This window comes from Glycine max, chromosome 16 (assembly GCF_000004515.6).
Source record: "Glycine max cultivar Williams 82 chromosome 16, Glycine_max_v4.0, whole genome shotgun sequence".
NCBI lineage: Eukaryota > Viridiplantae > Streptophyta > Magnoliopsida > Fabales > Fabaceae > Glycine > Glycine max.
Genome location: NC_038252.2, coordinates 33,538,129 through 33,564,467, shown reverse-complemented (window position 1 = coordinate 33,564,467; position 26,339 = coordinate 33,538,129). Strand labels below are relative to the sequence as shown.

At 33.7% G+C, this 26,339-nt stretch overlaps 3 protein-coding genes, 1 long non-coding RNA gene and 1 other non-coding gene across 5 annotated transcripts; 1 reads left to right on the top strand and 4 right to left on the bottom strand.

Annotated features, from left to right (window-relative positions):
- Nucleotides 1–1,901: 1,901 nt before the first annotated feature.
- On the bottom strand, nt 1,902–3,522 carry LOC100816359 (probable membrane-associated kinase regulator 6). The gene is made up of 2 exons (XM_003548084.5): nt 2,648–3,522; nt 1,902–2,377 (listed from the first exon to the last, which is right to left on the bottom strand). The coding sequence occupies exons 1-2, from the start codon at nt 3,303–3,305 to the stop codon at nt 2,364–2,366; spliced, it is 672 nt and encodes a 223-aa protein (XP_003548132.1). The 5' UTR covers nt 3,306–3,522; the 3' UTR covers nt 1,902–2,363.
- Nucleotides 3,523–5,471: 1,949 nt separating this feature from the next.
- On the bottom strand, nt 5,472–14,757 carry LOC121173739 (uncharacterized). Its single transcript, XR_005889069.1, has 2 exons — nt 6,440–14,757; nt 5,472–5,727 (listed from the first exon to the last, which is right to left on the bottom strand). It is a non-coding gene; the product is annotated as an uncharacterized lncRNA (long non-coding RNA).
- On the bottom strand, nt 12,566–12,660 carry MIR1508A (microRNA MIR1508a). Its single transcript, NR_048616.1, has one exon. It is a non-coding gene; the product is annotated as a microRNA MIR1508a (primary transcript).
- A 1,495-nt stretch (nt 14,758–16,252) lies between the features above and the next one.
- On the top strand, nt 16,253–22,681 carry LOC100815822 (plastidial pyruvate kinase 2). The gene is made up of 12 exons (XM_003548083.5): nt 16,253–16,722; nt 16,795–17,082; nt 18,023–18,188; nt 18,915–19,049; nt 19,197–19,307; nt 19,412–19,500; nt 19,642–19,704; nt 19,823–19,998; nt 20,529–20,631; nt 20,738–20,886; nt 21,311–21,419; nt 22,355–22,681. The coding sequence occupies exons 1-12, from the start codon at nt 16,486–16,488 to the stop codon at nt 22,460–22,462; spliced, it is 1,734 nt and encodes a 577-aa protein (XP_003548131.1). The 5' UTR covers nt 16,253–16,485; the 3' UTR covers nt 22,463–22,681.
- A 1,830-nt stretch (nt 22,682–24,511) lies between these two features.
- Nucleotides 24,512–26,013, bottom strand: LOC100815291 (acidic endochitinase-like). Its single transcript, NM_001317626.1, is given in 2 exon segments — nt 24,512–25,197; nt 25,575–26,013. Coding segments are annotated over 2 exon segments (894 nt in total). The 5' UTR covers nt 25,978–26,013; the 3' UTR covers nt 24,512–24,706.
- Between the last annotated feature and the right edge of the window lie 326 nt (nt 26,014–26,339).

The following is a 26,339-nucleotide window of genomic DNA, read 5'->3' as shown; positions in this document are numbered from 1 at the left end:
TAGTTTCTTAAGTCATTATGAGTTAACTCAAAAGGGTTTGACAGTAATACGATACTTTAGAGTTAACTCATAGCTATAAAGATGGAAGAAATTATTATACTATTCTTCTAATGGTTCTTGAAAGTAAAATGTTATTTCATGTTATCCGGACGTTAAGAAGTGTTGTTAGACACTTATCTTGATTAGTATATTATTTTGATTAATATATTACCGACTTAGTATTGAACCCACGGGGTTACACACGAACGAGTGTTCTAATCTCTGTTAAAGAAATTGTTTTAATATTTGATGATTAATTAAATTAGAAAATTTAATATGATCAAATAATTAATTAATTTCAAAAAAGGTGGAATATTATTATATTTTTGTTAGCACTGAAAATATAAATAATATGAAATATTTGATAAAAGAAGAGAAACAAACATATATAATTTTGTATTTGGAATTTGGGTTGAAAAGACTGCTAGATACAAGTTTAACTTAGTCAATTATTATTTTAATTTTAATTGCTAAATGGTTAGCAATAAAAGTTAACAAGAAATAATATAACTTAAAAAATGATACTATCAATAATGATTTTGATCAGAAAGTTGATATCCTTAACATGCTATAGACACAGCCTTAGGCTACATGTTGAAAGCATCCCAATGTCACTTCTTTATTTTTATTGTCAAAGTTATTGACGAATAGAGGTCAGTGTCGGTGGTGTGTGGATACACATAGAGTATTCACTTCACACTATTGAAAAATTTTTATGTTTCAAGAGCTCATCAACAGGTACACTTTTTAATATATCATCGGTTTATAGTATAATTTAATTATATAATAGATCCTTTTATTCAACAATGTGAATTTTTGAACACTTTTTTTCTTGTGGTTAATACATTGTTTCCCATACCAGCAAGCCCAAACATGAGTTTCTAAAGTTGAACGCATTGTAGAGGTCATGAATCTTTTGACTCTGCATTGATTTTCATATAGTTGTGTAACATGAGAGATCTGACACGGTCCAAGCGCAAATTACAGAATTTAAGCTTAGAGGAATGCCGAATAACATAAGAAACACTCTCATAACCTAAAGAAAAAGAATGTAAATATAAGTCGGTGAGGTTTCAAGTATATTATCTAATTTCTATATTCTTAACCTCTTTCTACAAACTCTAATTAACTTGAATGTCTGAGTTCACCACATGCAATAAGAAAAGATTATGTTTAAATATTCCTCCCTCTTTAGACGAATACTACACAAATATAAACATCTTCGGTGAAAATTTTAAATCTTTGATTCATTAGTTTGTGAAAGTCTAATCCTTAACTCGTGTTGATACCAAGTTATCACCTTTTCAGAATCAGTATGTCTGAATGTACACTATCAAGGGCTAAACTAACACATTATCAGTTTTAAGGCCAAACTAAATTAAACTTGTAATAATAAAAAATATCTACAAGTTTAATAATTTATGCAAGGCTATTAATTTGATACATAGTCACTCCTCCACATTTTTCCTGTTGCAACTTTTTGTTAGAAACAACACTAGGTACTTCTCAAAATAACAGTAACAATAGTAATTGGGGTACACATAAAAAAAAAAAAAAATCACTCATTTCTACATCATTAGATTTATTATGAATTTGTGCTAAAAGTGTCCACATAGAATTCAATGGCTCCGCACATTTGTCGTCAGATTTTGTCTCCTTAAGTGTCGTTTCTTCATCATTACCTTGAAATTTGCATAAGTGACAAGCCTGTCAAGCTTGCAGAGAATTTTTCAAACTCCTCACTTTCTTAAATCACTTCTCTATGAAAAACTTTTCCCTCTTTCCATTTTCTTACCTTCTGTTCACACCCAGCGCACACAAGAGAACAAGAAGAGAGAGACAGAAAGAGAGGGAGAAAGAGAAAATCAAAAACCCTCTTTCAAGGCATGTCATAGATCGTGTTTAAGTAATAGGCAGGCAATAACATAGGAGATAAGATATATACCAAGTTATCAGACTCATTTGTACATAATTGTTCTGTAGCACACATTTCTGATTCCAAAATCAGTTGAAGAATAACTTAACAGAAATTGGAGGCAGATTCTCATCTTTAGTAAAAGTGTTCCTTCCCATATTAAATTAGATGATCAAACAAAATTGTACTACATATTTTTTTTCTCTTCAGAATTTGATCATAAAGATTGAATATGCCTGACCAACCACATCTTTATTTCCTATTATAATTCCTTTATCATTCAAGCAGAGGATAATGGAGCAGAGGAGTTGCTCTTGGTGGTTTAGCCTTGATCATCTCTCTCTTTTCACTTTATCTTCTCTTTTCTCTTGCATTTTTGATCTCCAAACGCAACCCTTTTGCAGCATCCTTAATTCATTCTTTCTGCAATACACGAAGTGTCAAATGTCCAAGTTAGTTCCACACAAAATGTACAAAATGTCATCAAGGGAACACAACATCAAGGTTTTAAAAAATGTTTCTGTGACCACAATTTCGTTCTCTATGTCAAAGTTTTCGGACTCTTGCGATCGCAATTGCAGCCACAATTGCCAGCAATATCCAAGATCACGATGAAATTGTGACCGTGACTGCAATTTAAAACCTTGAACACAACATATGCTTAATTGATATACACAATGAATTTGAACATACCAATGGATCTTTTGCAATGGAGAACTGCTTCATAAATTGAGCTTTCAGAATCACAGGACTTGCGCCAGTCATCAGCAGAATAAGCTACACTAATCCGTGGGGAAGTTTCAGAATAGTATCCCCTATTCTTTGCTGACACGGTTCTCTTAACAACAGATTCAGGTTTTGAGCCTGATTTGCCACCCCTCAATCTTCTATACAAGGGCCTTAAGAAGTTGAGATACTTGAGAAATATTCTCCTTGATAATGTTTTGCACCTTTTCAACGAAGGGCATCTAGAATGACTATTAGGAACCACACTCTTTGGCACATGTGAAGAGGAAGGTAGGCTTGGAATGACATCAGAGGCCTCAAATGCTTCCATCTTCAATGATTCAACAAAAAGGGGCATGAGGTAGCCATTGGAGAAGAGCTCATCAGCATCAACAAGAGTGCGAGGGGACTGCGAGATTGGGAAGTCAAATTTGAAATCTTGGGAGTTTCTGAAGAATCTTTTAGAAGGTGTCATTCTTGGATCCATTTCAATGAAGGAAGAAGTTTCATCAGAAGCATCAAGGGAAGTTCTGAGGGAGCCATCTAGGCTTTCTAGTGATGGCTTCAGGTTCACTAACCAACTATAAGAGAAGCTTTCAATAGAAAGAGGATGAGAAGTTTCCATGGCTTCTAACTTTGAAGGTGTGGAAGGAATTCTTGAAATAATTCACAATTTGGACAGTGTAAAGAAAAGCCTTAAGCCTCTCCTCTTATGCAGCATATCTTCTAACTTGTGTGTATATATATATATCTTAATCTATCATCTCTCTCAAACAATTGAGTATATGGCTGTCTGGCAAGAGACAATGAAATTTAATAATTGGAATTGAGAAAAGAGAAAAAAAAGAAACAGAAATGTGAGCCCCACTAGACCCATAATGTCTTGTTGCATCAGTAGTTAACCTCACCCCTCCTTTTTAATCATTTGCTGCTTTAAAAAAAAATAAAAAAATTTACAAAGGGAGTTGGACGGTTATGTTTCTAGAACTAAGGACTAAATTTTATCATATCAAATTATGCTTAATGTAAAGCATGAAGAGGGTTCATGAATCATGCATGTTATTCAGATGTGGCACATTAAGAATCTAGAAAAATTAAGCAGAACTAACTAGTCTTGTGCTTTAGAATGCGTAGCCAGAAAGCTTTTTCTGTTCAGTAAAATCAAAAGTAAAGGAATGGGAATCTTTGTAACAACACATGTTGAATTTAATTAAGGAAAAGAATAATTAGATCAAATCCTCCCATGTTGTCACAAACCAATTTTGTGAAACAATAGGGACCATGTTGGTTGATTTTGCCACTGTTTGGTTGTTGTCTTATTGTGTAGTGTTTATTTTTAGTTGGATGGATATGACCATATTGGAAGGGGTGATTTCATCACTTCGATGATCATCACATCCCAACTGCTGCAACATAAGGTTGAGCACAAGGGATAAAATATCCCATGGTACCATATTCATTACGTGCATGTAACCTAAAGAACATTGATATGCCATATTCTATTGGACCATTATTATATGGATGAGATATTCTAGACAAAATAATTGTTTCATGGAAGAAGCAAAAAAGAAGAAGAATCGGTGTTCCGTATGTCTACAAGAGTCATGCAATTTTTTATACGTTAGATTAGAGTCTTAATCAAGACACGACACGACACTTAATATATCTAGAAATTATGCTATAGGCTAAGTAAGCCCTCTCGTCAAAATATTCCATAGGCAAATCTATGCCTAGTGGGGAAAAATGTCTCCAAACTAACTATAAAGCAAAGCATTCAAACAAAAGTTTTCATTTATTAATTGTATAATAATTGTATCAAAGACGAAACATGGTTTGGTGAACGTTAAAAATTGACTCCCATTAAACGCGTCTTGTAAGTTATGTCACTAGTCAAAATCGTATTTCGCTTTTGGGTGTGAATAGTTTATTTGAAAATTTCTTATAGTTTTCCTTCAAAAAAAAGTTTGTTTGACAATTTATCTATTACTTTGAAATTTGCATGGTAGCAAAGAATGAAATTATAATAATATATAGTGACATGGCTACCAGAGAATATAAGGAAATTTTTTACAAGATTGGTAAAAACAAAAATGAAACGAGTAAGCATTCATTTTAGCGTCGATTTGATTTAAATTTCCGTGCAAGCATACATTTTAGTGTCAATTTGCTTTAAATTTCCGTGCCACATCTCGAACATTCAATGCATTCTAAAATGATCACTCCATTTTATTATAATTGTTCCATAACAAAAAAATTATCTCAAAAATTATTTTTAATTTTTAAATATTTTTACTTATATTTCTTATAATATTAATGATGAACAATAAAATTTATAAATGAATTAATGATGATATAAGATTAATTTTATAAAATTATTACTTACTTTTATCAAATTATTTTTTTTAGTATGCGTAAAATAATGTATGACAAGTAGATTGTTTTATTCAAGGAAAATCAATTTGCCTCCTTAAATAAAGTTGAATTTAATGCAACACATGGATAATAAAGTGACATACATATATGATCTTCTGAAAGAAAAATGGTTAGCATCAGTTTAGTTCATTAATCATAGAATGTGATATAAATTGAGTCCCACAATTAGAAGATCCATTAACGATATTCTCAAAATCCATACAATGAAAGATGATTTTGATGACACTTTCCTTAATTGAAGAAGTAAATCAATGTCAATATTCTTTGAAAGAATAAATTAATTTTACACGAATATTTGGGGAAATAAAAGTATTATCTCAAAGATTTTCAAACTTAAGAACAATAAACCCTCAACAGATTAATGATGCTTAAGGGCCGTTAATATGTAATTATGATGTATAATCCCGACACATATATCTCAAAAAAATCTTCCGTATAATTTTTCCAAATAAAACATGCAAATAAAAATTAGAAACCAATTGAAAAACTCTAGTACTAACAACTAACAGCATAAAAACAAATGTAAAATGGATAAATTACACGGTACCATTACCACTAGAGTACTAGAGACACACGTAGCTGTATTGTTACCCTTGAATCAGTTCGACAGAAATCTGAAATATGAACTAAAAAAATATCAGGATTTTCATGGTAGGGAAATTTCAGGCCTTTTCATCCACTACAAGCCATGTGTGGTGCTGCATACAAATCTCTAGTTTAAAACATTGATTGTGAAACGGTGTCCTTTTCATCAAGAAATGAACTAAATAGATTTGACAAGCAATTTACAAAAATCACTAATATGGTGTGATATAATGGACAAAGAACTATGTCTCTTAAGCGTGTGATCAGGTCATGAGTTTAATTTTCAGATCAATATGTATAAAAAAACATCTGTTAGAAGATATAAACCTTTTAAATGAATGTTAGTATTTTGAGAAATTAGTATATGGCTGGGCTACGAGATACCCCAAGTTCAACAAAAAAAAACAACAATTTATTGAGAATTTTTAAAATAGGAGCAGACAAGGGTCCCAGAGGATGTCGGATAAAGAGGTAGACATCAACAAAGGTTTTTGGGACAAAAGCCACTAAGCAAGGATTACAGAGTGAGTTGAAACCAATTGGTCCCCTTCCCATGTCCCCATTGAAGACAATGAGTATTGGCTGCTAAATCCATTACTCATTAATGCAGTCTAATTCTGAAAAGACGTTACACCATTCATGCAAGTACAAAGGAACCTAAGTACGACAGAAAATTTAACAGCAAGAATTTAGTTAGGGATAAACTTCAAATGGAGAAGAGAATCAAGCCAGCTAGCACACCTTGAACTGTTTGTCAACGAGTCTCACACTCTCTGGGGCCAGCAAGGAAAGATATGTCACAGTGCAATGACATTCCCTATATTATATGGTTTTTAACTGCATAAATGAAGCCACAAATTTTAGTTTCAGAAATATCCTTAACCGTTTAGAGCATAGCACTTATTTTTTTCTTTTCTTTTTAGATTATGTCAATCATAGGTGTTTAAATTTCCAATCAAACCAGCTTGAGTGAGAGTTTGCTAGGAAATTTCATGTGACACACTAGAAAGTACAAATTATGAATGATGTTTTCATACTGTACCATACCTGCTAACATTTTTGGAAATATTACCCTGATGCCAGAAATAGTTATATTGACAAAAGTGATGCAACCAAAACTTTTTGCTTTCCTCTCTTATTAATTTTCTTGGTAAATTAAAGTGTAAGCTTTTATTAATAAAATCATGGTCAAGGCAGGCTGAGAAGGCAGAGATGATGCCATTATGAAAAGAAAACAATCAAATATTATTTCATGAGATCTAGTAAAACAAAAGCATTTAACATCTATGCAACAACATTGGTGGCAACAGGTTCCTAGACCATATGAAGACAGATCCATCACCATGCTGAGAAATACAATAGGTGGCATCCTCAGTATTGAAAAATGTGTCAAAGAAAAAAAGCTGCTAAGCTAACTAACAAGGCACAGCACACAGCCAATTGTAAAGGAGAACATGAAGCAGCCTAAACTGACATCAAACTGCCACTTGACATCAAGTTTAAATTTGAAACAATCAGACGCAAGTGGTTGAAACTTCACAAGGCAAAGATAAAGTGTTGTAATCCTAGCCACACCTTCATCAACATCAGTGCACAAAGCTCAACCTATTTATGAAAGACTTTTTTCCATACACTGCTGTTTGCCCTTAGTATCATGAAATCCAACCAACAAATTTGAGGCAACCCAGAGGAGCACAACCTACAGAAACCAACTTAGTTTTTGTAATTGTAGATATGATGCAAGCCATAGTGCCATACTGAGAAATCAAACAATAATACAAATTAGAAAAATGTAACACCATGCCCTTGTTTCTTAACAGACTATTAATGCATAACTCTACCTGTTTCCTATCATTAACACTATCTGTAACATGGTTCACAATCGTTTTTGAACTATACTACTATTACATTGGTAAATGACTTACATTAAATTTAATATGGTGTCTCTACCTTTTTCTAGAATCGGTAATTTCTCCATTTAATATATCCTAATCGTAACCAACCTGTCCAAAACTCAATCCTAACTGTTAAACAGCAAAACTGGCAAGGAGAAAATTGAACCTTGTTTTTTGGTGCATTAAAAAATGGGCCTTTTATTATCACTAGAATCATGTTATTATGCATTTGTAAATTGTAAAAATAGCATCCAGATGCAATAAATTTTCCCAATATCTGAATTTCAAAGCTTGAGTAACCAGGGACAACTAACATAAATTGTCTTGTATACAGTAACATAAAAATGTAAGGATTTTTATATTGTTATCATTTGGCATCATTTAGGGAATTCAATCAGGTTTTGAATTATGTCACTTCACACATTTGCTACATCTAGTAAGATTAGGAAAAGAAAAATCAAATACTGTTATCCTGAAGCAATAGATCAAAGGCAGTTTACCTGGAAGCAAATCCGGTTAGTCAATCATGAATGAAGGAGGAAAGATACAAATTGTGTATTGGGAAAAAACAGCTCCTTTCTTAGGTTTTCAATTTAGGCCCAGTTTAGCTCCAGTCTATTTTCAACTCACTATAACTTAACATTTCAAAGATATCAATCCATATAGAGGTTTTTTCTAGGGTGGTAGAGGTCTGCAACTACATATTTTCTATTTTGTTACTCAAGCCCTGCTGCAGATCAACTAGAAACAAAGGCACTAATGAAAGTAAAAATATAACTCTTTTCTAAGGCTATCACAGTAATGATGGAAGGGATGGGGACATTGGGGAGAATTTGACAGTTAGGCAAATCAGTTTCCAACTGCCATATATCCAGAATATAGAACCTTCAAGTGGCACAGCTATGAGGCATGATTGCAGGTTGACTATTGGACCAACAGTAGCTTGCATAAAATTGTTGTGTCAATAAATAAAGCAAGCTCGGCTTCCAAGAGTTTAGAATGACATTAGATATATATGAAGCACATTTCATAAGTAATAGGTGATCGTGCTGAATTCTTATTAATATGCATTGTCATACATCATGTCAACAAGACAAAGTTTTCTTTAATTTTTAAGCTTCCATTTTCTGGGTCATCTTCTACTTCATGTCAAGTGAGAGATTGTGTATCTTGATGTACAGTGTTGGCTACAATCTAGCAAATTCAGTTATAAAGATGGTTGCTTCTCTACATCTTTTCGTGTCAGATGAGAAATTTGTTTTCTGAATTAAATTCAACAAGGTAGGAGCTAAATCCTCCCAACCAGAGGATAATTCCTGAGTTAATGATCAAAAAACGAAGCTACAGAAACTGAAATAACTAAAGAAAAAGGAGCAAACTCCTTACAAGTTGGAAAAGAGAAAAAAATAGACGGAATGCTAACACCAATAGATTGAGAAAATGAATCTCTCCTCTGAACAGCCCAACCAAACCTCCATTACCAATATGGAATCCCTCCCCCCTCTCACAGTTACATTCACTTCCTAAAATAATCATTCTCCTTCTTCCTGAATCCTCTTCCCCATTCCCTCCTTGCCACGGTCAATTTTATTATGTCATATCTTCTCTCCCACTAATTTCCCTTGTGCAACATGTTTCTTCCTCCTCTAATACATACACTCACTCACACGCCTACATCCTTAGGCCAATTTTGTTTCCCTGCACCCTCTTTCCTTTCCTCCCAAAAACCTTCATAATGAGCCTATCAGTGTATGAGAGAGTGAAAAATGTGGGTTTTACATTTATTTGGCAGTGTCTACTAGAAGTATGCCGACATTATATGCACAGGCCTACTTTCATTACTACCATTGTCAAATATTCAATAACACAAGATGCATCATCCTGTTTGCAGAAATATAAAAACTATCACATACAAACTTCATTGAACCCTTCAGCTAAATCTTAAAACCCTTTCAATAACCACAATCATTTGATTCTCTAAATAATCAAATTATTATCTACAAGCAAATGGGACAGCAATCAGCATAATTAAATACTGTGAAGACTATTTGTTTGAAGACAATCTTTTCTCTTTGGAACAGCTTAACTCATCATATCATGTAGGCTGCATAATTTCTGAATATTTAAATCCAGTTCTACAGTGAAGTGAATTACAACAATTAGCCTTACTATTAAATCTATTTATCTAAATGTCACAACTAACCAAAGTTGATGAACGACATAAAACAAATGTATTCCTGACTCCAAAATCTAAGCACAAATTCCAGGGATAGCTGTATCTAATTCTAAATTAATAAAAGGATATACTTTAACCAAAAAATTATTTTTGTTATCCAAGGTTCCACACCAAGAACTGTACCAGTGACCTGGAGCATAAATAAACTATAATTTCACTACTCCTGAGGCTCCCTACAGGCTTTAGGTATATTCAACACAGCATAGTATAAAGACAAATAGCAAATTGACTCAATTTATGAAATGCCTGATATTTTAGCTATTTTTAGTTTTCTACCAACTACTCGTTAAGCAAGGAGAAAGCTTCTGGCCATAGCTATTAGCCTATCAGGTTTACTGATGACATGTAGAACCTAAGATGGGAGATTGATGCTTTGACTGAATTTCAAATTTTGTTCTAGTCTCCAATTCTTGAACATCATACATGTATCTTAGAATTTGGATTAAAACTCAACTGTACAAGACCAGCTTGTAAGGTGAGAACTATCCAAGCCTCATAAGCACTACTTGGGCCATATCTCTATCATTATTTACATGTCTTACAATGCACCACCAGACACTGAAATTAACTTACTGCATTTTATTATAGAAACTGATAATAAAAAGGGCTAAGTATCCAAATTTCAAACTGTAAGGAAACAATGAGTACAGTATTAAGAAAACAGAGGACCAAATCAACGCATGATAGGCCCAGCAGACTGAAAAGGAATTAATGTCCACATCTGATTAAAAGCCTAATGAGGGGTAAGGAGAGGTATTAGCTCATATCTACGGAGATCACAAGTCAACCACCATCAATTGCTTCAACCTCAATGATGTAAACCCCTCAGTGTTTCTGCATGCAACAACAAGACTCGAGGGTCTCTACGCATATGACAAGCAATGCTTCGTTGACAAGTGGCATAGACACAACAGCATTCTCCACCAACTGAACAGAATGCATGATTTAAAGACTTAACAACTGAGAGACTGAGCGACAATCACAGATTAAGAGACAGAAAGTAAGGATCATTATGGGATGGATTTGTATTTGATCATCAAAATGAGCAACTTCCCACTCCACAACATGTTCACCTCCTTTAAAATGTTTTTCCTCTAAAAGGGATTTAAGATTGATTTCATAGAAAGAGTCTACTTGTGTCTTTGGAAAACCATGTGCCAAATGATCTAATTTTCATATAAAAAAACTTAGAATCCAAAAGTTTAGGACAAAGACAACAGGGGAAAAACGTTTTCTGCTAAATCACTTTTTCACGGGATGAAATCATGGAAAATGAATGAGAAGTTGAGAACAAAAAAGTAAACATATGCATGCAAAACAAAATCATCTAAAAGCATCCACAAACAACTTAATTGAAAACATCATCTAAATCTTCCAGGAATAAAAAGAAAAACCACATCTTTATATCTCGTCTTTCATTCTTTTCATTTGGTGATTATATCTCATGTGTTTGGTCCTTTTATCTGGTAAAAGACTAAAATGTCAGATGAGGTAAAAGATAAAAAGGTCAGATGATAAATTGAATGCAGAATCATCAATTGAAATTTAAAATAGTTCCACTTCATTGTGCAGCAATATATCACTGATATCAGCAATCATAACACTTGAGACTGAGACACGCGTTCCTTGAATAATCCCCAACAAAATAAACCATAGGTTTTGAAAAGGCTCCAATTAATTATGCAGCAATGACATCAAGGGTAATGTCAGCAACTTTACACCAAAGACAATTTGGATTATGCAAACAAAATATGCTGGTGTTTTAAATCTTAAAAGCTCCTGTTTCTTTAAAAAGAACAAGAAATATACAGGAAAATTGAGTCGACTACATGAGATAAAGCATTTCAAATCATCATCATGTCAGTTTCAGCTTGGTTTGATATTTGAAACACAAACAATTACACCAGTGACTTAAACAATCATTGAAAGTAAATCAGATCTACAGTACAATGAGAAGAAAAAGAAACACTTGTGTAATATCGAAAAATTGACCACTACTATCTTTATAAAAAAAAGTATCTTAAACCATATATGACTTTTAATCACACACGAGAGTGCCAGTGCCATTATTTTCCATTTTAGATTTCTAGATCAATGCTTCATCAAAAAATCCCTCTTTACAAATCATAACATTATACAGAGTACAGACAGACACTTAGTTGATAGCCTTTAATCAGTAGATCCTGAAAAATCATTTTTGCATTCTGAAGTCTTCCACTTCGCACAATCCATCCATAAGTATCGTGGATGTGTACATAGGCGGTTTTGAACTCCTTGGTCTTTAGTTTTCTTGAATAATCCAATAGCCTTTGGATGATCGTTTTTGCAAAAAGCATCTAATATAGAACTGTAGGTTATCATATTGGCAAGTTGACCTCTATCTGCCTCTCATCAACAAGATCTCAAACATAAACGATTCTATTAGACTATGAAGCATGAACATTTCAGTCCCTTGTCGTGTCCGGTGTCTGACACGCGTCCCTATCAGTGTCCAACACCAACACGACACTCGTATTACGTTCTATATTTTAATATTTTAGACATTACATGTGTCACGTGACCGTGTCGTGTCTGGTATCGATGCTTCATAGCTATTAGATCTGCACAAACCATCAATGAGAGTAAGTGTAGGTTATTGTATTAAGAATCATAGACAAAATCACATACCTCCATCCGGCAAAACAAAGTACACGAAAACAGGCTAAGATAAATACTAAATCCAATAACTTATCGTTGAAGCACCACTCAACTGCTATTTCCCTTTCTAGACCATTGATCAAGATGCTCGTGTAACAAGGTTTAGAAATGGGAATAGCAGTTGGATAGCAATTCAACTTCACAAATGATCCAAAAATCTGGTTTAATTGGATAACGGGTGGTGTTTCTGGTGAATTTTCTAGCGAATTTGGCAGATCCTTTTCTCTACAGTTGTTCCTCCTAAGACTCCTCTGTGCACGGACGGCAGCTGCAAGCTAAAAAGGCAGGTATCCAAATTAGGTTAGACATCAGATTGAACTAACTCGTGCCCTTTATAGGGGATAAATAAATAGAGCCCTCAGGCCCATAAGTCCAGTTACTTGATACACGTGTCATTAGGAGTAAAGAAAATAACAGAGATGAGGATAGAATTTCTTTCTTTTCTTATCTGTTGGGATTACACTCGCCCCCACTCTTTAAGTGAAATGTCAAAAACAACCCTTCCCATCCTTCTTACCCCAATCTGAATCCCTAATCCCAGTCCCTCGCCACCAGAGGCCTCCCATCACCGGCTTCTGCGACGTCGACAGCGCCACCGTCAACCCCGGCCCCACCCCTGCCGTGTTAGGTTTGAGCAACACCACCTCCTCCTCCACCCCTTCTCCGCCACCACCACGCGAATTTTGCTTTGCCTGGGTTCTGCGCCGCACACGCCCTGCCACCGCCTCAAGGTCTCCGACCTCGTACGCGACGATTGCATACCTTATCCTCCGCCAACGCCGATCGCAAGCCACATATCTCCTCCAAGGTCGATCTCCAACCACCAATAGTTTCGAGGTCCTAGATCTGTGATACAATCTCTGAGATTTGAGCTTATAGATTCCAGATCTGTGCTTCGTGGTCGTAAACGGTGTCGTTCCAATTCTGGTTCAAGGTTCCAGATCATCTTCTCCGTGGCACTCGTTGTAGTCAATCCTCTGGACCCTCGTCGCCACCCCTCGCCGTTGTTGCCGCGCTGCTTGTGGGTTGTCATCTCCTTTTTTTTCTTTTTCATTGTTTGTACTGATTATTTGCACTGGTCACCTTCTCCGTTGAATATTAAAGAATTTTGTACTATTAATTTTAGAAATTAGAAACATTTGAAGGAATTTCAGATTGAATATATTGATCTTGATATGGTGCTATTGAGGTTGAATTGGGCTTGAATCTGAAAATCTTGTGTGATTCCTTTGAGAGAAAAGTTCTGAAATTTTCGGAATTCTTTGAAATTTTGATTAAAAAAAAAAAGTGTTTTATTGATCTTTGTTATTTTGTTTTCTGATAATTGTATTCTTGTTTGTGCTGTTTGGAACTTGACTGTGTATTTAGTTTTTGCAAATTTTATGATTTTTTTTCAAGTCCTGGGTTGGGAATTGATGAAGGAAGGGGATGGGGGTAATATCGGAAGGAAAAATATAAAATTATCACATGTGAATCATGTGTCAAATTGTACTGACGGACCACTGGGCTTTACAGTGGCATGGGATGGTTAGTGTGTCAAAACAAGAAAAGAAATAGAATTAAATGTAATAAACTTAATTTTAAGATAGATAAGTATAATTTATTATTATTTTATTTATAAGTAGGTTTCATTTAAAAGAATGAATAAAAAAAGTGTAGAGATAGAATGGATAAAATATTTAAATTAAAGTAATATCTAAAAATGTAAGATTCATATTAATTTTTGAAATTTTCATTGCAAATACATTTAAGTATAAATCACCAAACACTACCATAAAAGATGACCAAGTCCCCCACTTAGAAGTTCATCTTGGTGGCATGTAGGGTCCGAGTATTACAGGTCGCGTAATATGCATAAGAAACAATGGGTTGAATAAGGCAAACACCATTAACATTGTGAATGAATAAGGACTGAGACTGGGAATTAGAATAGGACCTTGCAAGAATGAAAGGAAGAAACTTTGGCATGTAAAGAACAGAGGGAGAGATAGCAAACCTTAACCTCGACAATGACATTGTGTTGTGTCTGAGTTTGCTCAAGTACGAGGTGAGGTGTGCCTCCAACGATGCTTCAAGTGTGACAAAGGCTATAGGGTTCTCAAAGCTCTTTCAGCGTGAACTCATCCATTATTGGCAACATAAAGTGGCCCAATCTTATTCCAATCACCAATACTCAAAATTTATGTGCTGTTTGGATATAATAAAATTATATTAGATGGAGTAGATTTGATTTATCTTTAAATCAGGTTAGGATTAAAAAAAAGGTTAGGCAAATTAGATAGTGTTTGATTTAATTTTTTTATGCGATTTTAGTATTCATATTTCATAAAATTTGTAATTTTGTTTCAATTTTTTATTTTGCATACATTTATTTCTTTAATTCTTATATTTTAATTAATTATAAAAATATTTTGATGATATCTTAAATCAATATGTTAAATATACAGTTTAACTAGATAAAAATAAAAAATAAAACATATACAAAATTAAAAATCAATTTAAAATTATGAATTTTTTAAAGTGTGATGATTAAAATTACATAAAAAAATAAAATCTAAAATTGCATACCATGAATTAAAGAGAGATTAAAATTACAATTTAATCTCAGTATTATAATAAAATCATATTTTAGTTTTTTATTGATCTTTAATAATTTTGTATTCAAAGTTTTGATGTCTAGCCATCTAGGAATAGCCAAGGTAACACCTCTTAGAGTGAGTGTTAAGTTGCCCATACTATAATGACCCCAAAAACATATAACACCAAACAAAAAGAAGCTTCTTTCCTTAATCCATGCATTTAGAAGTAAGGACGAGGAAGGAACAAACTAGCTAGCCTCCTTTTGGACAATCAAATTAACACAAAGCTAGGGAGTTTAGACTAAGGAAGGTTTTATATCATAAGGGTTTTTTTTTCTCTATTTATAAACACAGATTCCCATGATTTAAATCATTATCAACATATCGGTGCTATTAAACTCAATTCCTTATTCCTATAAATAAGATTTTAGATTTAAGTTTTGTGAATAAAAAAGTATAAGAAAATTATTAAAAATAATCAATAAATTAACTTATAAAAAATCCCATTAAAAATTATCAAAGTCGTTAGAATCCACATCTTTTAACTCAAGGGGCTTCAGCATATTATTTTTACATGTACATCATTAGTCCATTCTCTAACCTTAGATTTTATTTTTCTAGGACTTCTTAGCAAGGGTGTGTTAGTTGTTGAGCATTCAAACTCATGACGTGGCGTTGAACGTCACTTTGGGAACAAAACTCCTGCAGGACACTCTGGTGGTGCATCTTTCATCCTGTCCTTTTGTTCCTGCATGAACTTAGTTTTAAAGCTCTTCTTGTTGGAGCTGCCATGAGTAGCACCACTTGTTGGGTTCGACACATCTTCCATGTCCTCCCTCAGGATCTGAGTCCCACGCAAGAGCATAAATCTGAGATCAATCTGGTGACTATAAAATGTGGTGTTTCATGGATCACTTATGAAAGTTGTCCACAACAACATAAATTGTCCCTTAATAATAATCTTTCAAATACACTCTTTATCATAAGATAAATTTGTTAGAAATTATAAAATTATGTGTTTCACTTTTTATTTGATCAACATATTTGTAAATATTTTGTAATTTGTATTAAATTTTAGCTAATAAAATATGTGTAATTGTTTGTGAGCAGATTTAAGGAAATACAGTCCATTTTTACTGTGAAAAAAAAAAAACAGAAAAGAAGTACAGTCCATTTCAATAAAATTACAACAACAAACACGTTGAACAGAATTCAAACACAGTAGTGTCCTTTGTGTTTCGATACGAACAAGGCTTCCTTCTCAGAACCTCCGCCAAACTTAGCGGCGATTTTTCCAACTTCCATTTCCCCCTCACCTTCTTCTTATACCCCTCACACTCTCTTCTTCCTCGTCCACCCCATTTCTCTCTCTTTCTAACAATGGCTCAGGTCGTGGCTTCACGATCCATTCAAAGCACCCCATTGTGCCCCACTTCTGGATCTGCACGTGACAGAACCCAAAACCTGTTAAAGCCTCCATCTTTTGCTTCCAAGGTGTTCCCATTGGGAGAGAACAATAACAAACGCTCCAAACTCAGGCTCAGAAGCCTTCAGATCAGTGCAAGGAAATCTGCCCCTTCTGAAGTCATCCCCATGTCACCCGAAGATGATCCAAAAGTTCGTGTTTTTTGCATTTTTTGAGTTTTTAAGGGATAATTCTTGTGACCCTTTTTGTGTTTTGGTGTTTAGATTGAGGAGCATTTGCAACATTTACGTGGGGTGCAGCCATTTGGTGAGAACTCTGTTGGAATGTGGTCTAAGCCAACGTTTAGGCGCAAGACGAAGATAGTGTGCACCATTGGACCTTCTACCAATACGAGGGAAATGATTTGGAAGCTGGCTGAGGCTGGCATGAATGTTGCTCGGTTGAATATGTCTCATGGGGACCATGCTTCTCATCAGAAAGTTATTGACTTGGTTAAGGAGTATAATGCTTCTCATGAAGACAATGTGATTGCAATCATGCTTGACACAAAGGTTGGTTAGTTCTTCGCTCAAACATTTTGTTTTCCTTTTCGTGTTTTTAGACAGGGATCTGCTGTTCATGTATGTTTGCTTTGTCACAATGTTGTATTGGACATAAGTGGATAGTTTCCTCAATAATGGTTTAATGCAATGCTGCTGTTGATGGCATTTACCAAATTACTATCATAAAATGTTATAATCTCAAATGCTGGTGTCTTATTAAGTGATTCAGTAGCAGGCAGATTTGGTATCGATATAGGTAATTATTGATATTCATTTCACTTTTTGTTTCTGTTCTGGGAATCATAATTAAATGGCCAAGAGGTAGTGGTTTGACTCATTGTGCTACATATTACCATAATTTAATTTGGAAGCTTGTGCCATTACTCTCCGTTGTCTAAATTCTATTTAATGGTGTCATAGAGCCAGGTATACCTTATTTGATGGGTGACGATTTCTATCCTCTTTCTTTAACCACTGAGAAATCGAGAATGTGATGTATTTGTATTTAGGCCTTATGTTAAATAGAATGATTACCGTTCCTGGATAGGGGCGCTTAATTATAATTATAAGATTAAAAATTGTCTTTAACCCTGAAATGCTGAGCAGGGTGACCACTTTAACAAAATTATAAATATAAGATTAAAAAATTATATAATTCATATGCAAACAATCAGAAGTTTAAAAATGACCAAGTTGGAAATTTTATGAAAAATAGATAGTAGAGTGCATGTCTGATTTAATTAAATTTGAGAATAATTGATTTTCTTTTTCAAAAACCCTCTCAGGAAGCTTTTGGTTATAAGCTGTTTCGAACAAAAAATAAGCTAATATGAACATTCACAGGATCAAATATGTGGCATATGCACACAATTCCTCCCAAACATTTTTCTTTTCAAATCATGAGTATTTGATTCTGTGTTTTCTAATATTTCTTTTTCTTCTTTCTCAGGGTCCTGAAGTTAGGAGTGGGGATTTGCCACAACCAATTACATTAATGCCTGGGCAGGAATTCACTTTTACTATTCAGAGAGGTGTTGGAACTGCTGATTGTGTTAGTGTGAACTACGATGATTTTGTGAATGATGTGGAAATGGGGGACATGCTTCTTGTCGATGGTATGGTTATCAACTGATCAACTAAAATGTTCGAACTCCATAAACTTTTTGTTATGCTGATGGATTGATAAATTAGCACTTCAACATAAGTGTAATTTATGCATATTTATTAAATTTCATTGAGGAGTTTTCCCTGGAATGGGGGACAAATCTCAAAGTTATTACAGAGTTAATGCATTCTTACAGATAGGCGTCTTGAGGCCAGCTTCTGGTGAAATTATTTATCACTTATTTTTGAGGTACATTGGTAGCTTTTTTGATCTAAGAAACATGTTCAGGGTTAATGAAGAAAGCATTTGTTTGTACAGAAGTGTTGTAATCTATTGTATACTGTCATTATGTTTGCACACAAACATGTTAGGACACTGTTATCCTGGCTTCCATCTTTGTTTGTGCAGGATAATGGGATGCTGTTTAGATCTGTTGCATAAGTTTCAATCTACATATGAAATTAACTAAACTGTTGAAAGATGTAATGCTGATGTTCTTCCAAAGAATATGATAGGCTAGATAGAACATATAACATATCAACAACTTACTTGACACTCTTATATAAGGGAAACCTAGTGCTATAAAATTCCCACCATGCGGAGTCCAGAAAAGGGTCGGACCCATTATTTAACACTCTTATAGTTGTATAATATATCCACTTGTGTTTTGTTCTTAAAAGGTTGGAACTTTTGAGTGAAAAAGGTAATGATTCTTACTCTTTGATGTGTGACGTAGGTGGTATGATGTCTATGGTTGTTAAGTCTAAGACAGAGGATTCTGTGAAATGTGAAGTTGTTGATGGAGGAGAGCTCAAGTCAAGGCGACATTTGAACGTTAGAGGAAAAAGTGCAACACTACCTTCAATCACTGGTCAGAATTCAGATTATGAATCCCAATCTTGACAATGCTCTAGTGTCTATTTCTTTGTGTGCCTTGAGTTGCGTGGGAGGGTAGTTGCTCAGGATTGATGTTATGGTGGTTTCCTATGGACATAATATTCACATTAATTTGTTGCAGAGAAGGATTGGGATGATATCAAGTTTGGAGTGGATAACAAAGTTGACTTCTATGCTGTTTCCTTTGTTAAGGATGCTGAAGTTGTTCATGAACTGAAGAATTATTTGAAGAGTAAATATCTAAAATATTTTAAAAATACTTTTTAAAATTTATCCGATTAGTTTTGCTGCATATTTAGATTATAAATATGATAAATTTTCCACTTGATACTGCAGGCTGCGGTGCTGATATACATGTCATCGTAAAAATTGAAAGTGCAGACTCTATACCAAATTTGCATTCAATTATCACTGCATCTGATGGGGTGCTAATCTAATCCTTGCATTATTTCTTTATGCTTTAGTGTTGCATGTATATTGCTTGTGGTTATGAATGATAGAGATTGTGGACTATTTCTGTACTGATTGCTGATACTGACCTGTCTATTTTTACCTTTTTTGTTTAGGCAATGGTTGCCAGAGGAGATCTTGGCGCTGAGCTCCCTATTGAAGAGGTTCCACTTTTGCAGGTAAACTTCTTTACCTCTGAAAATCTGTAGTAAAAATAATTATCAATTGGTATCATTTATGTTGCTGGATGGATGTCATGTTGAGCTCATCTTAACATCGTAATGGCTGTTATTGTAGGAAGAGATAATCAACTTGTGTCGTAGCATGGGAAAGGCTGTTATTGTGGCAACAAATATGCTAGAAAGCATGATTGTTCACCCAACTCCAACCAGAGCAGAGGTATCAGATATAGCAATTGCAGTTCGTGAAGGTTCTGATGGAATAATGTTGTCTGGAGAAACAGCTCATGGAAAGTAAGTAAATAGTTTTCCTGCGCCTAAAGCATCCAATTACTTTGAAAGGCTGGTCTTAGAAGTTTGTGACTGGTAAGGGGACCATTTTACCACTAAGTCCAAACTCCCCCCCCCCCCCCCCCCCCCTTAAAAAAAGGCAAAACAACAGTAGTATAATACACACACATATATGAAGTGTATTTGATGAGAGATGTGAGAGCACAAGAGAGTGAATTTCAACCATATATCATATATCTCCTCTCACTAGAAGTACGAAAAGAAAACATAGTTGATCATAATTCATAAATGAATAACATGTAGTGTGTGTTATTGAAGGTAAGTGAATGATTTTGCATACTTGATTATTAATATTCAGTCACTTTATTTTAGTGGTAGCGTGTATATGACTTTGTGGAAAATCTTGGCTTTGAATTGTAATTTTCGTAGGTTTATACAGAAGCAGGGGTACAGGTTGAATATGTGAAAATAGTGCAATTGTTTCATTTTTATTATCGAGCCAAAAAACAATTATTAAATTTATTTTACTGCAGGTTCCCACTAAAAGCTGTGCAAGTAATGCACACAGTAGCATTGCGGACAGAAGCCACTATACCAGGTGGTAAAATGCCACCTAACATTGGTCAAGTGTTGAAGGTTTAAGTCAATCTATTTGTTGCCATGTTGACTTTTTGTATAATCCTTTGCACTTTCTCATTTAATTGTCTGACCTGAAATTTGTATTTTTTTTTGTTCAATGTAGAACCACATGAGTGAGATGTTTGCATACCATGCAACCATGATGTCTAACACCCTTGGAACCTCAACTGTTGTCTTCACTAGAACGGGTTTCATGGCTGTCCTTCTGAGTCACTATCGTCCTTCTGGGACCATATTTGCTTTTACAGATGAGTGAGTTCTTTTTGTCCCCTTCTTATTGATAAAAAGGCACTTATATTTTTTTAAAGAAACTTATATGGATATTTTGATTTTTCCCCTTGTTTGACATTTGTTCAAAAGTTAACTAAGATTTTTCAATTTCTTGGTTGAATGTCTGCACAGAGTAGCATACAAAATTGCATGATTGGTCACCTTATGAAATGTTCTGATTTTCTGAGTCCTCTAGGATTTGCAGATAATAAATTTGATGAATCAGCTTCTTTAAATGAATCACTGCTGTTCCATTTTTGAGAAGCTGTTAGATGTAACAGTTACCTATGAGTTGATTTCTTTTGTTTCATTGGTGTATTTATCTCAAAAAATGAGAATCACTTTGCATGTATCTGCTTGTATGCATTGACAGATTTATTATCTATCTAATTTGCTGGTCATGCAGGAAGAGGGTACAACAGAGGCTGGCTTTGTATCAAGGAGTCTGTCCCATATACATGGAATTCTGTGATGATTCTGAGGCAACTTTTAGAAGAGCCTTGGATTTGCTGCAGGTAATGTTTGGAGGATGTGTACAATGATTTACAGTGTGTTTATTTTATGTGATTCTCGCTTTTCAATGCACATTCAGTGTCATGCCTTTCTTCCAGTGGATTGGCATTGAACACGACTCAACAGCATTCCAAACACAAGCTTAGTTGTTTTGGATTCAAATTACTTCTACCAAGTAACATGATAAATGGTAGTTTGAACTGATTTTAAAATCTCCATATAGTTTCCCACTCGGGTAGTTTTTAGTTTTTACATTCAAGATTTATGTGTTTGTGTCTATTCATGCATGCGGTACTTTATCTATGTACCATCATGCCAAATTCTTGCCACTGGTGTATGGCGTATGCCAATGCTTCATGTTGTACTTCCCTATGAAAATATCTACTGTTTCTACTAACTAGCCTTGCTTATGACAACCTTGTTTTTGTGCTATGCCACTAATGAGTAGGGGACAATTGGCTCTCCAATTCCAATTTTAGGGCATTTCTCTATCAAAGGAAAAAAAAATCCTTTTAAATGATTTGTCTTTTGTCAAACTTACATTAAATATAGTTTTGATATATGATATGATTGTTTACACGTGGCTATAAAATGAAATTCATTAACTAGTAGAACATACTTCTTCCTCCAAAATACTACTCTCACCTTAAGGTAGTGTTTGGTATAATTATACTTGGGTGTATTATAGATGAAAGTTTCAAGCATTGGTATGATTCTCACACCTCTACTCTCCACTTTAATTCAAATATTTTACTTCTTTTCATCTCAATTCACTTTTGCACCTTTTTCATTCTTTTAAACCAAACGGACCCTAGATGGACTGCTTAAATTGGGGTTTGTCCTGTCATTTTCCTATTTCTTTTTTTCTTTATGAAGATGGATCCATGCGATTTTTGTTGTTTCTTTATGATCATATTTGCATGGTTTCTGTGTGCAGAAGCAAGCAATGGTGAAGGAAGGAGAAGAAGTAGCACTTGTACAAAGTGGTAGGCAACCCATATGGAGGTTCCAATCCACGCACAATATCCAGGTTAGGAAAGTGTAAACCAGAAGAATGGAGAGTGGCCACGAATAATGTTTCAAGACACAGTACGTTTAGCTTCACAAGAGCATCATCTTAGTGTTGCCTCTTAGTTGGTTGATGCTAGTCTTTTTTTTTTTCTTGGCTTGTTTAGGTTCCTTGTTCTCTTCTAAATATTTTGTCACGTAAATGTTATTGAAATTTTGGTTAAGAAATTGAGATCAGAAATATGCTTTCAGCATCGAGGAATGACTCGTTTGTCACGCTAAGTATGGAGTATGGATAAATGACTTAATAATAGTTTGATGGCTCGGCTCGGTGAGCCCTGATGCAATGGTAAAGTTGTGTCTTGATGACTAATTAGTCATGAGTTCAAAATTGAAAAGTCTCATTGCATATATAATGAGGTTGGTGCTTTTTGCACTCTTACTATTCTTGCATTTCCCATTATAAGGAAAAGTTTATTCCTGATTACATTCTTGAATGAGCTTTCCATAATGCAATGGGAAATGCTGAAAACAATAGTGGGAGTGTAGGAACCCATATAAGGATAATGTTGCTTACAATGATCCTTTTACATATTTTTGCATAGCAAGGAAACGTGTGTTAGTTTTATTTAATAAGAGCTTATGTAAATAAGGTTTATTAACCTAATTTTATTTGATATTTTATTTGATAAGTTTGTGTGGAAATTGAGTAGTTTCATTTGGGTTAGTTTAGCCATTTATTTTGTCTAAATAATTACGGTTTTTGTCTTTCAAAAAAGTTCTAACTGATTGATATTCTTACTTTTCAGTAATAAGATATATAAACATGTATTTTGATTTTACCCTTCTACTAAATACTGTTATCTTGAATGACTTAATATTTATTGAAATTAAGAAACAGAATAAAGATATTTTAGTAAAATTATTTCCTAATAAATACTATTTTTTTGGAGTATTTATTTTGAGACACGAATTAAGCTGAAGTGTTTATATGACAAATTCTAACTAAATTCAGTGGAAACTTTTTGAAATGTTATGTCATTTTCTTTTCATCAAACTTAAATGCTAGGACTCTAGTAATCTATTTGAAGTAAAAAAATGGCACTGCCTTTAATTGTATTGTTATATTAAACATTAAATTAATTGTATTCAAAACGTGAATATAACACGCGTGTCACGGGATGTTATTATTGTCTCTATAGTCAATGCGACAGTCCAAATGCTGTGAATTATTATAAAAATAAACAGAGATAAAGGCCTACTTATCATGTCACCAACAATTATATTTTTTAGTATGTTACTATAAGTTTATTTTTAAATTACTTTAAATTCATTTTAATAGATCGGTTTATGTCTAATTTCATTTTTTTAGATTATAAATCTAATCCATTTAACTAAATATGGATTGGATATTGATTGAATTTTAAAAAAATCAATCTAGCCACATGAAGAAATCAGGTTTCGTGCACTGGTGACAAAAGCGAAAACACATATATAACTACATAACAATAATTTATTATATAAATTTATCTATGGTCAACCCTAAAAAGAAGCAGAAAGTCAAATTATAGATACGTCTCAATCAACGATTTGTAAACTAATAAAATAAGAACATCCCCATCAACACGTAGTATTAGCTTAATAAAAAGCAAATTTTATGAAAAGTTTTATAATAATCATGATAAGTATAAGCTAGAGTGAATATGTCACAAATAAACATTTCATAATCAATTTAAATAATTTTTAATTAAATATAACGATTTTGTTATTAAATATATTAATAATGATATATACTCTACGATTTTAATATTTTTAGTAATTGAGATAAATTGAAAATAATGATATTTATTTTTATATAAATTTATTAAAAAATATAAAAATAAGAATATTAGTAAAATTAAATTTTTTCTTAAATTTTAAACATAAACTTCTCATTCAATCTTGTGAATATTTAAAATAAAATAAAAGTATTTATAAATAATAAAATATATATCAAGTGTATATTTGCTAATAGAAGAATAAATACAGAAAATTCTCCAGAAGAAGCGCAAAAATTTCAGACTATGGTAGGGTTGAAAATGACATATTTCGCAATGAACTTTTAATTATTTTGGTAATTATACCATATGTAACTTGTAGGTGACATATTACAATAAACATATGTAGCGTTCAAAGCACATTGAATATATATATATAGTAGAAAAACCAATCACGAGTGGTGATTAGTATTATTTAAATAATGGAATTAATGACATAGTTTTTCTATAAGTCTATAGCATGATTAAACACTTCCAATAATAGCATTACTATAACCATTTTGGACATCATTGAATCTGTTCCAGAGCATGACTCCACCATACTTTGAAGACTGTTTAATCACAGGAAGAACCTGAGAAGTCAACACATCAGCGGGCACAAAGCCACCACTTGGAGCAGCTGCCTCAGATGCAGGAAGCCCCATGAAGATTTGAGAAGCTGGCACTGTGATCCATTGGTTCCATGAATTGATCAAATTGTTGGTGTTTCCACTGGAGTATTGGCATGAAGGGTTGTTGTAGAATTGAACCCACACATAGTCAAAAAGCCCAGTTTGGATGGCTCTATCCAAGTGAGCATCAGGGATTATGCACTGTGGGGCTGCAGACAAGTACACCTTCCTTTGTGAGCTGAAGCTATTTAATGCCCTGGCTAGGTCATCATAATGGTCACTCCCACCAGATTCAATGTCAAAGTCAATGCCATCCAATATAACATTACCTAATGGCCCTGATCCTGAATTACCAGATGGAAAAAGATTAGTAGACACTAATATATATATGTTATTCAACACTCAGAGAGGAAAAGAAAGGAAAGAAAAATATGCATACGATAGATAGTATAATTTGGTATGAAAAAAATAATAAAGAAAAATAACATATATTAATATTTGATAGTGTTTAACACACAAGATATTATTAGCAGCACACTATTTAATATACTCTTTCTAAAACACTTTATTATTGTTGAAATTTATGAAAAATTACAAAATCTTGTTAACCCCTCTTTCCAATATTTAATACAAGATTCAGTCATTTTTAATAAATTTCATTTAATAATAAAAAGTATATTTGAGGAAGAATCTATAGATATTTGTGTATTATTACTCTTACCGGTTTGACCTCCAAGGAAATTCTGCCAGAGGTAGTTTGCAAGTTGAGTGGCATCATCAGCTGAGCTGAGGGAGTAGCTTCCAGCACCACCACCAAGGGAGAGCAACACTTTGATGCCAAGGTCTTGGCAAGTTTTGATGTCACTGCTCAACCCAGTGCAGCCATTGTTGTTGGGGTCACAATGACCTGCAAGGTTGAGTTGTGGAGTTTGGCCGTTGCCAAAAGTGGACAAGAAGGCTATGTTCACATATTGGTAGTTTCTAGTGTTGCAAGCTTCTGCTAAGGTGCCTTCTCCACCGTTTTGGCCCCAGTAGATAGCGATTCCTGCAGCATGGGAATGCTTGAATAGGGAAAGGAACAAGAGAGGGAATAAAATAAGTGAGGCTTTGTTAAGGGTTTTCATGTTGGGTTTTGGTGTATTCTCTTAGCTTCTTGGTTTGGTTCAAGATGAGAGACATATAATACCTATTTATAAGTGTTGGAGACGTGTGAATATAAATGTTGGAGCATGAAAAGTCTATGAGCCGTGTCTTATTGGATATCAGGAATGTATATAGAAATTTCTATGAATGTATATAGTTTTTAATATATTATTTATTATTAATTAGAATTTATTAAAAATTATGAAACATAATTATCCAAAAAAATATATGAAATAATGAGTAAGACTCATTAAATAAAAAGTAAATCTTACAAATTTTTATAATTTGTAATAAATTTAACTAACAATTTAAAAAGTGTGTTATAAAGTATATTATATATTGC

What these genes read in the sequence shown, in the direction of transcription:
- LOC100815822 (XM_003548083.5), top strand. Translation starts at nt 16,486, where the DNA reads ATGGCTCAGGTCGTGGCTTCACGATCCATTCAAAGCACCCCATTGTGC. An exon ending in AACACTACCTTCAATCACTG is followed by an intron (nt 19,050 to 19,196) that starts GTCAGAATTCAG and finishes AATTTGTTGCAG; the next exon opens with AGAAGGATTGGGATGATATC. An exon ending in TTATCACTGCATCTGATGGG is followed by an intron (nt 19,501 to 19,641) that starts GTGCTAATCTAA and finishes TTTTTTGTTTAG; the next exon opens with GCAATGGTTGCCAGAGGAGA.
- LOC100816359 (XM_003548084.5), bottom strand. Translation starts at nt 3,305, where the DNA reads ATGGAAACTTCTCATCCTCTTTCTATTGAAAGCTTCTCTTATAGTTGG.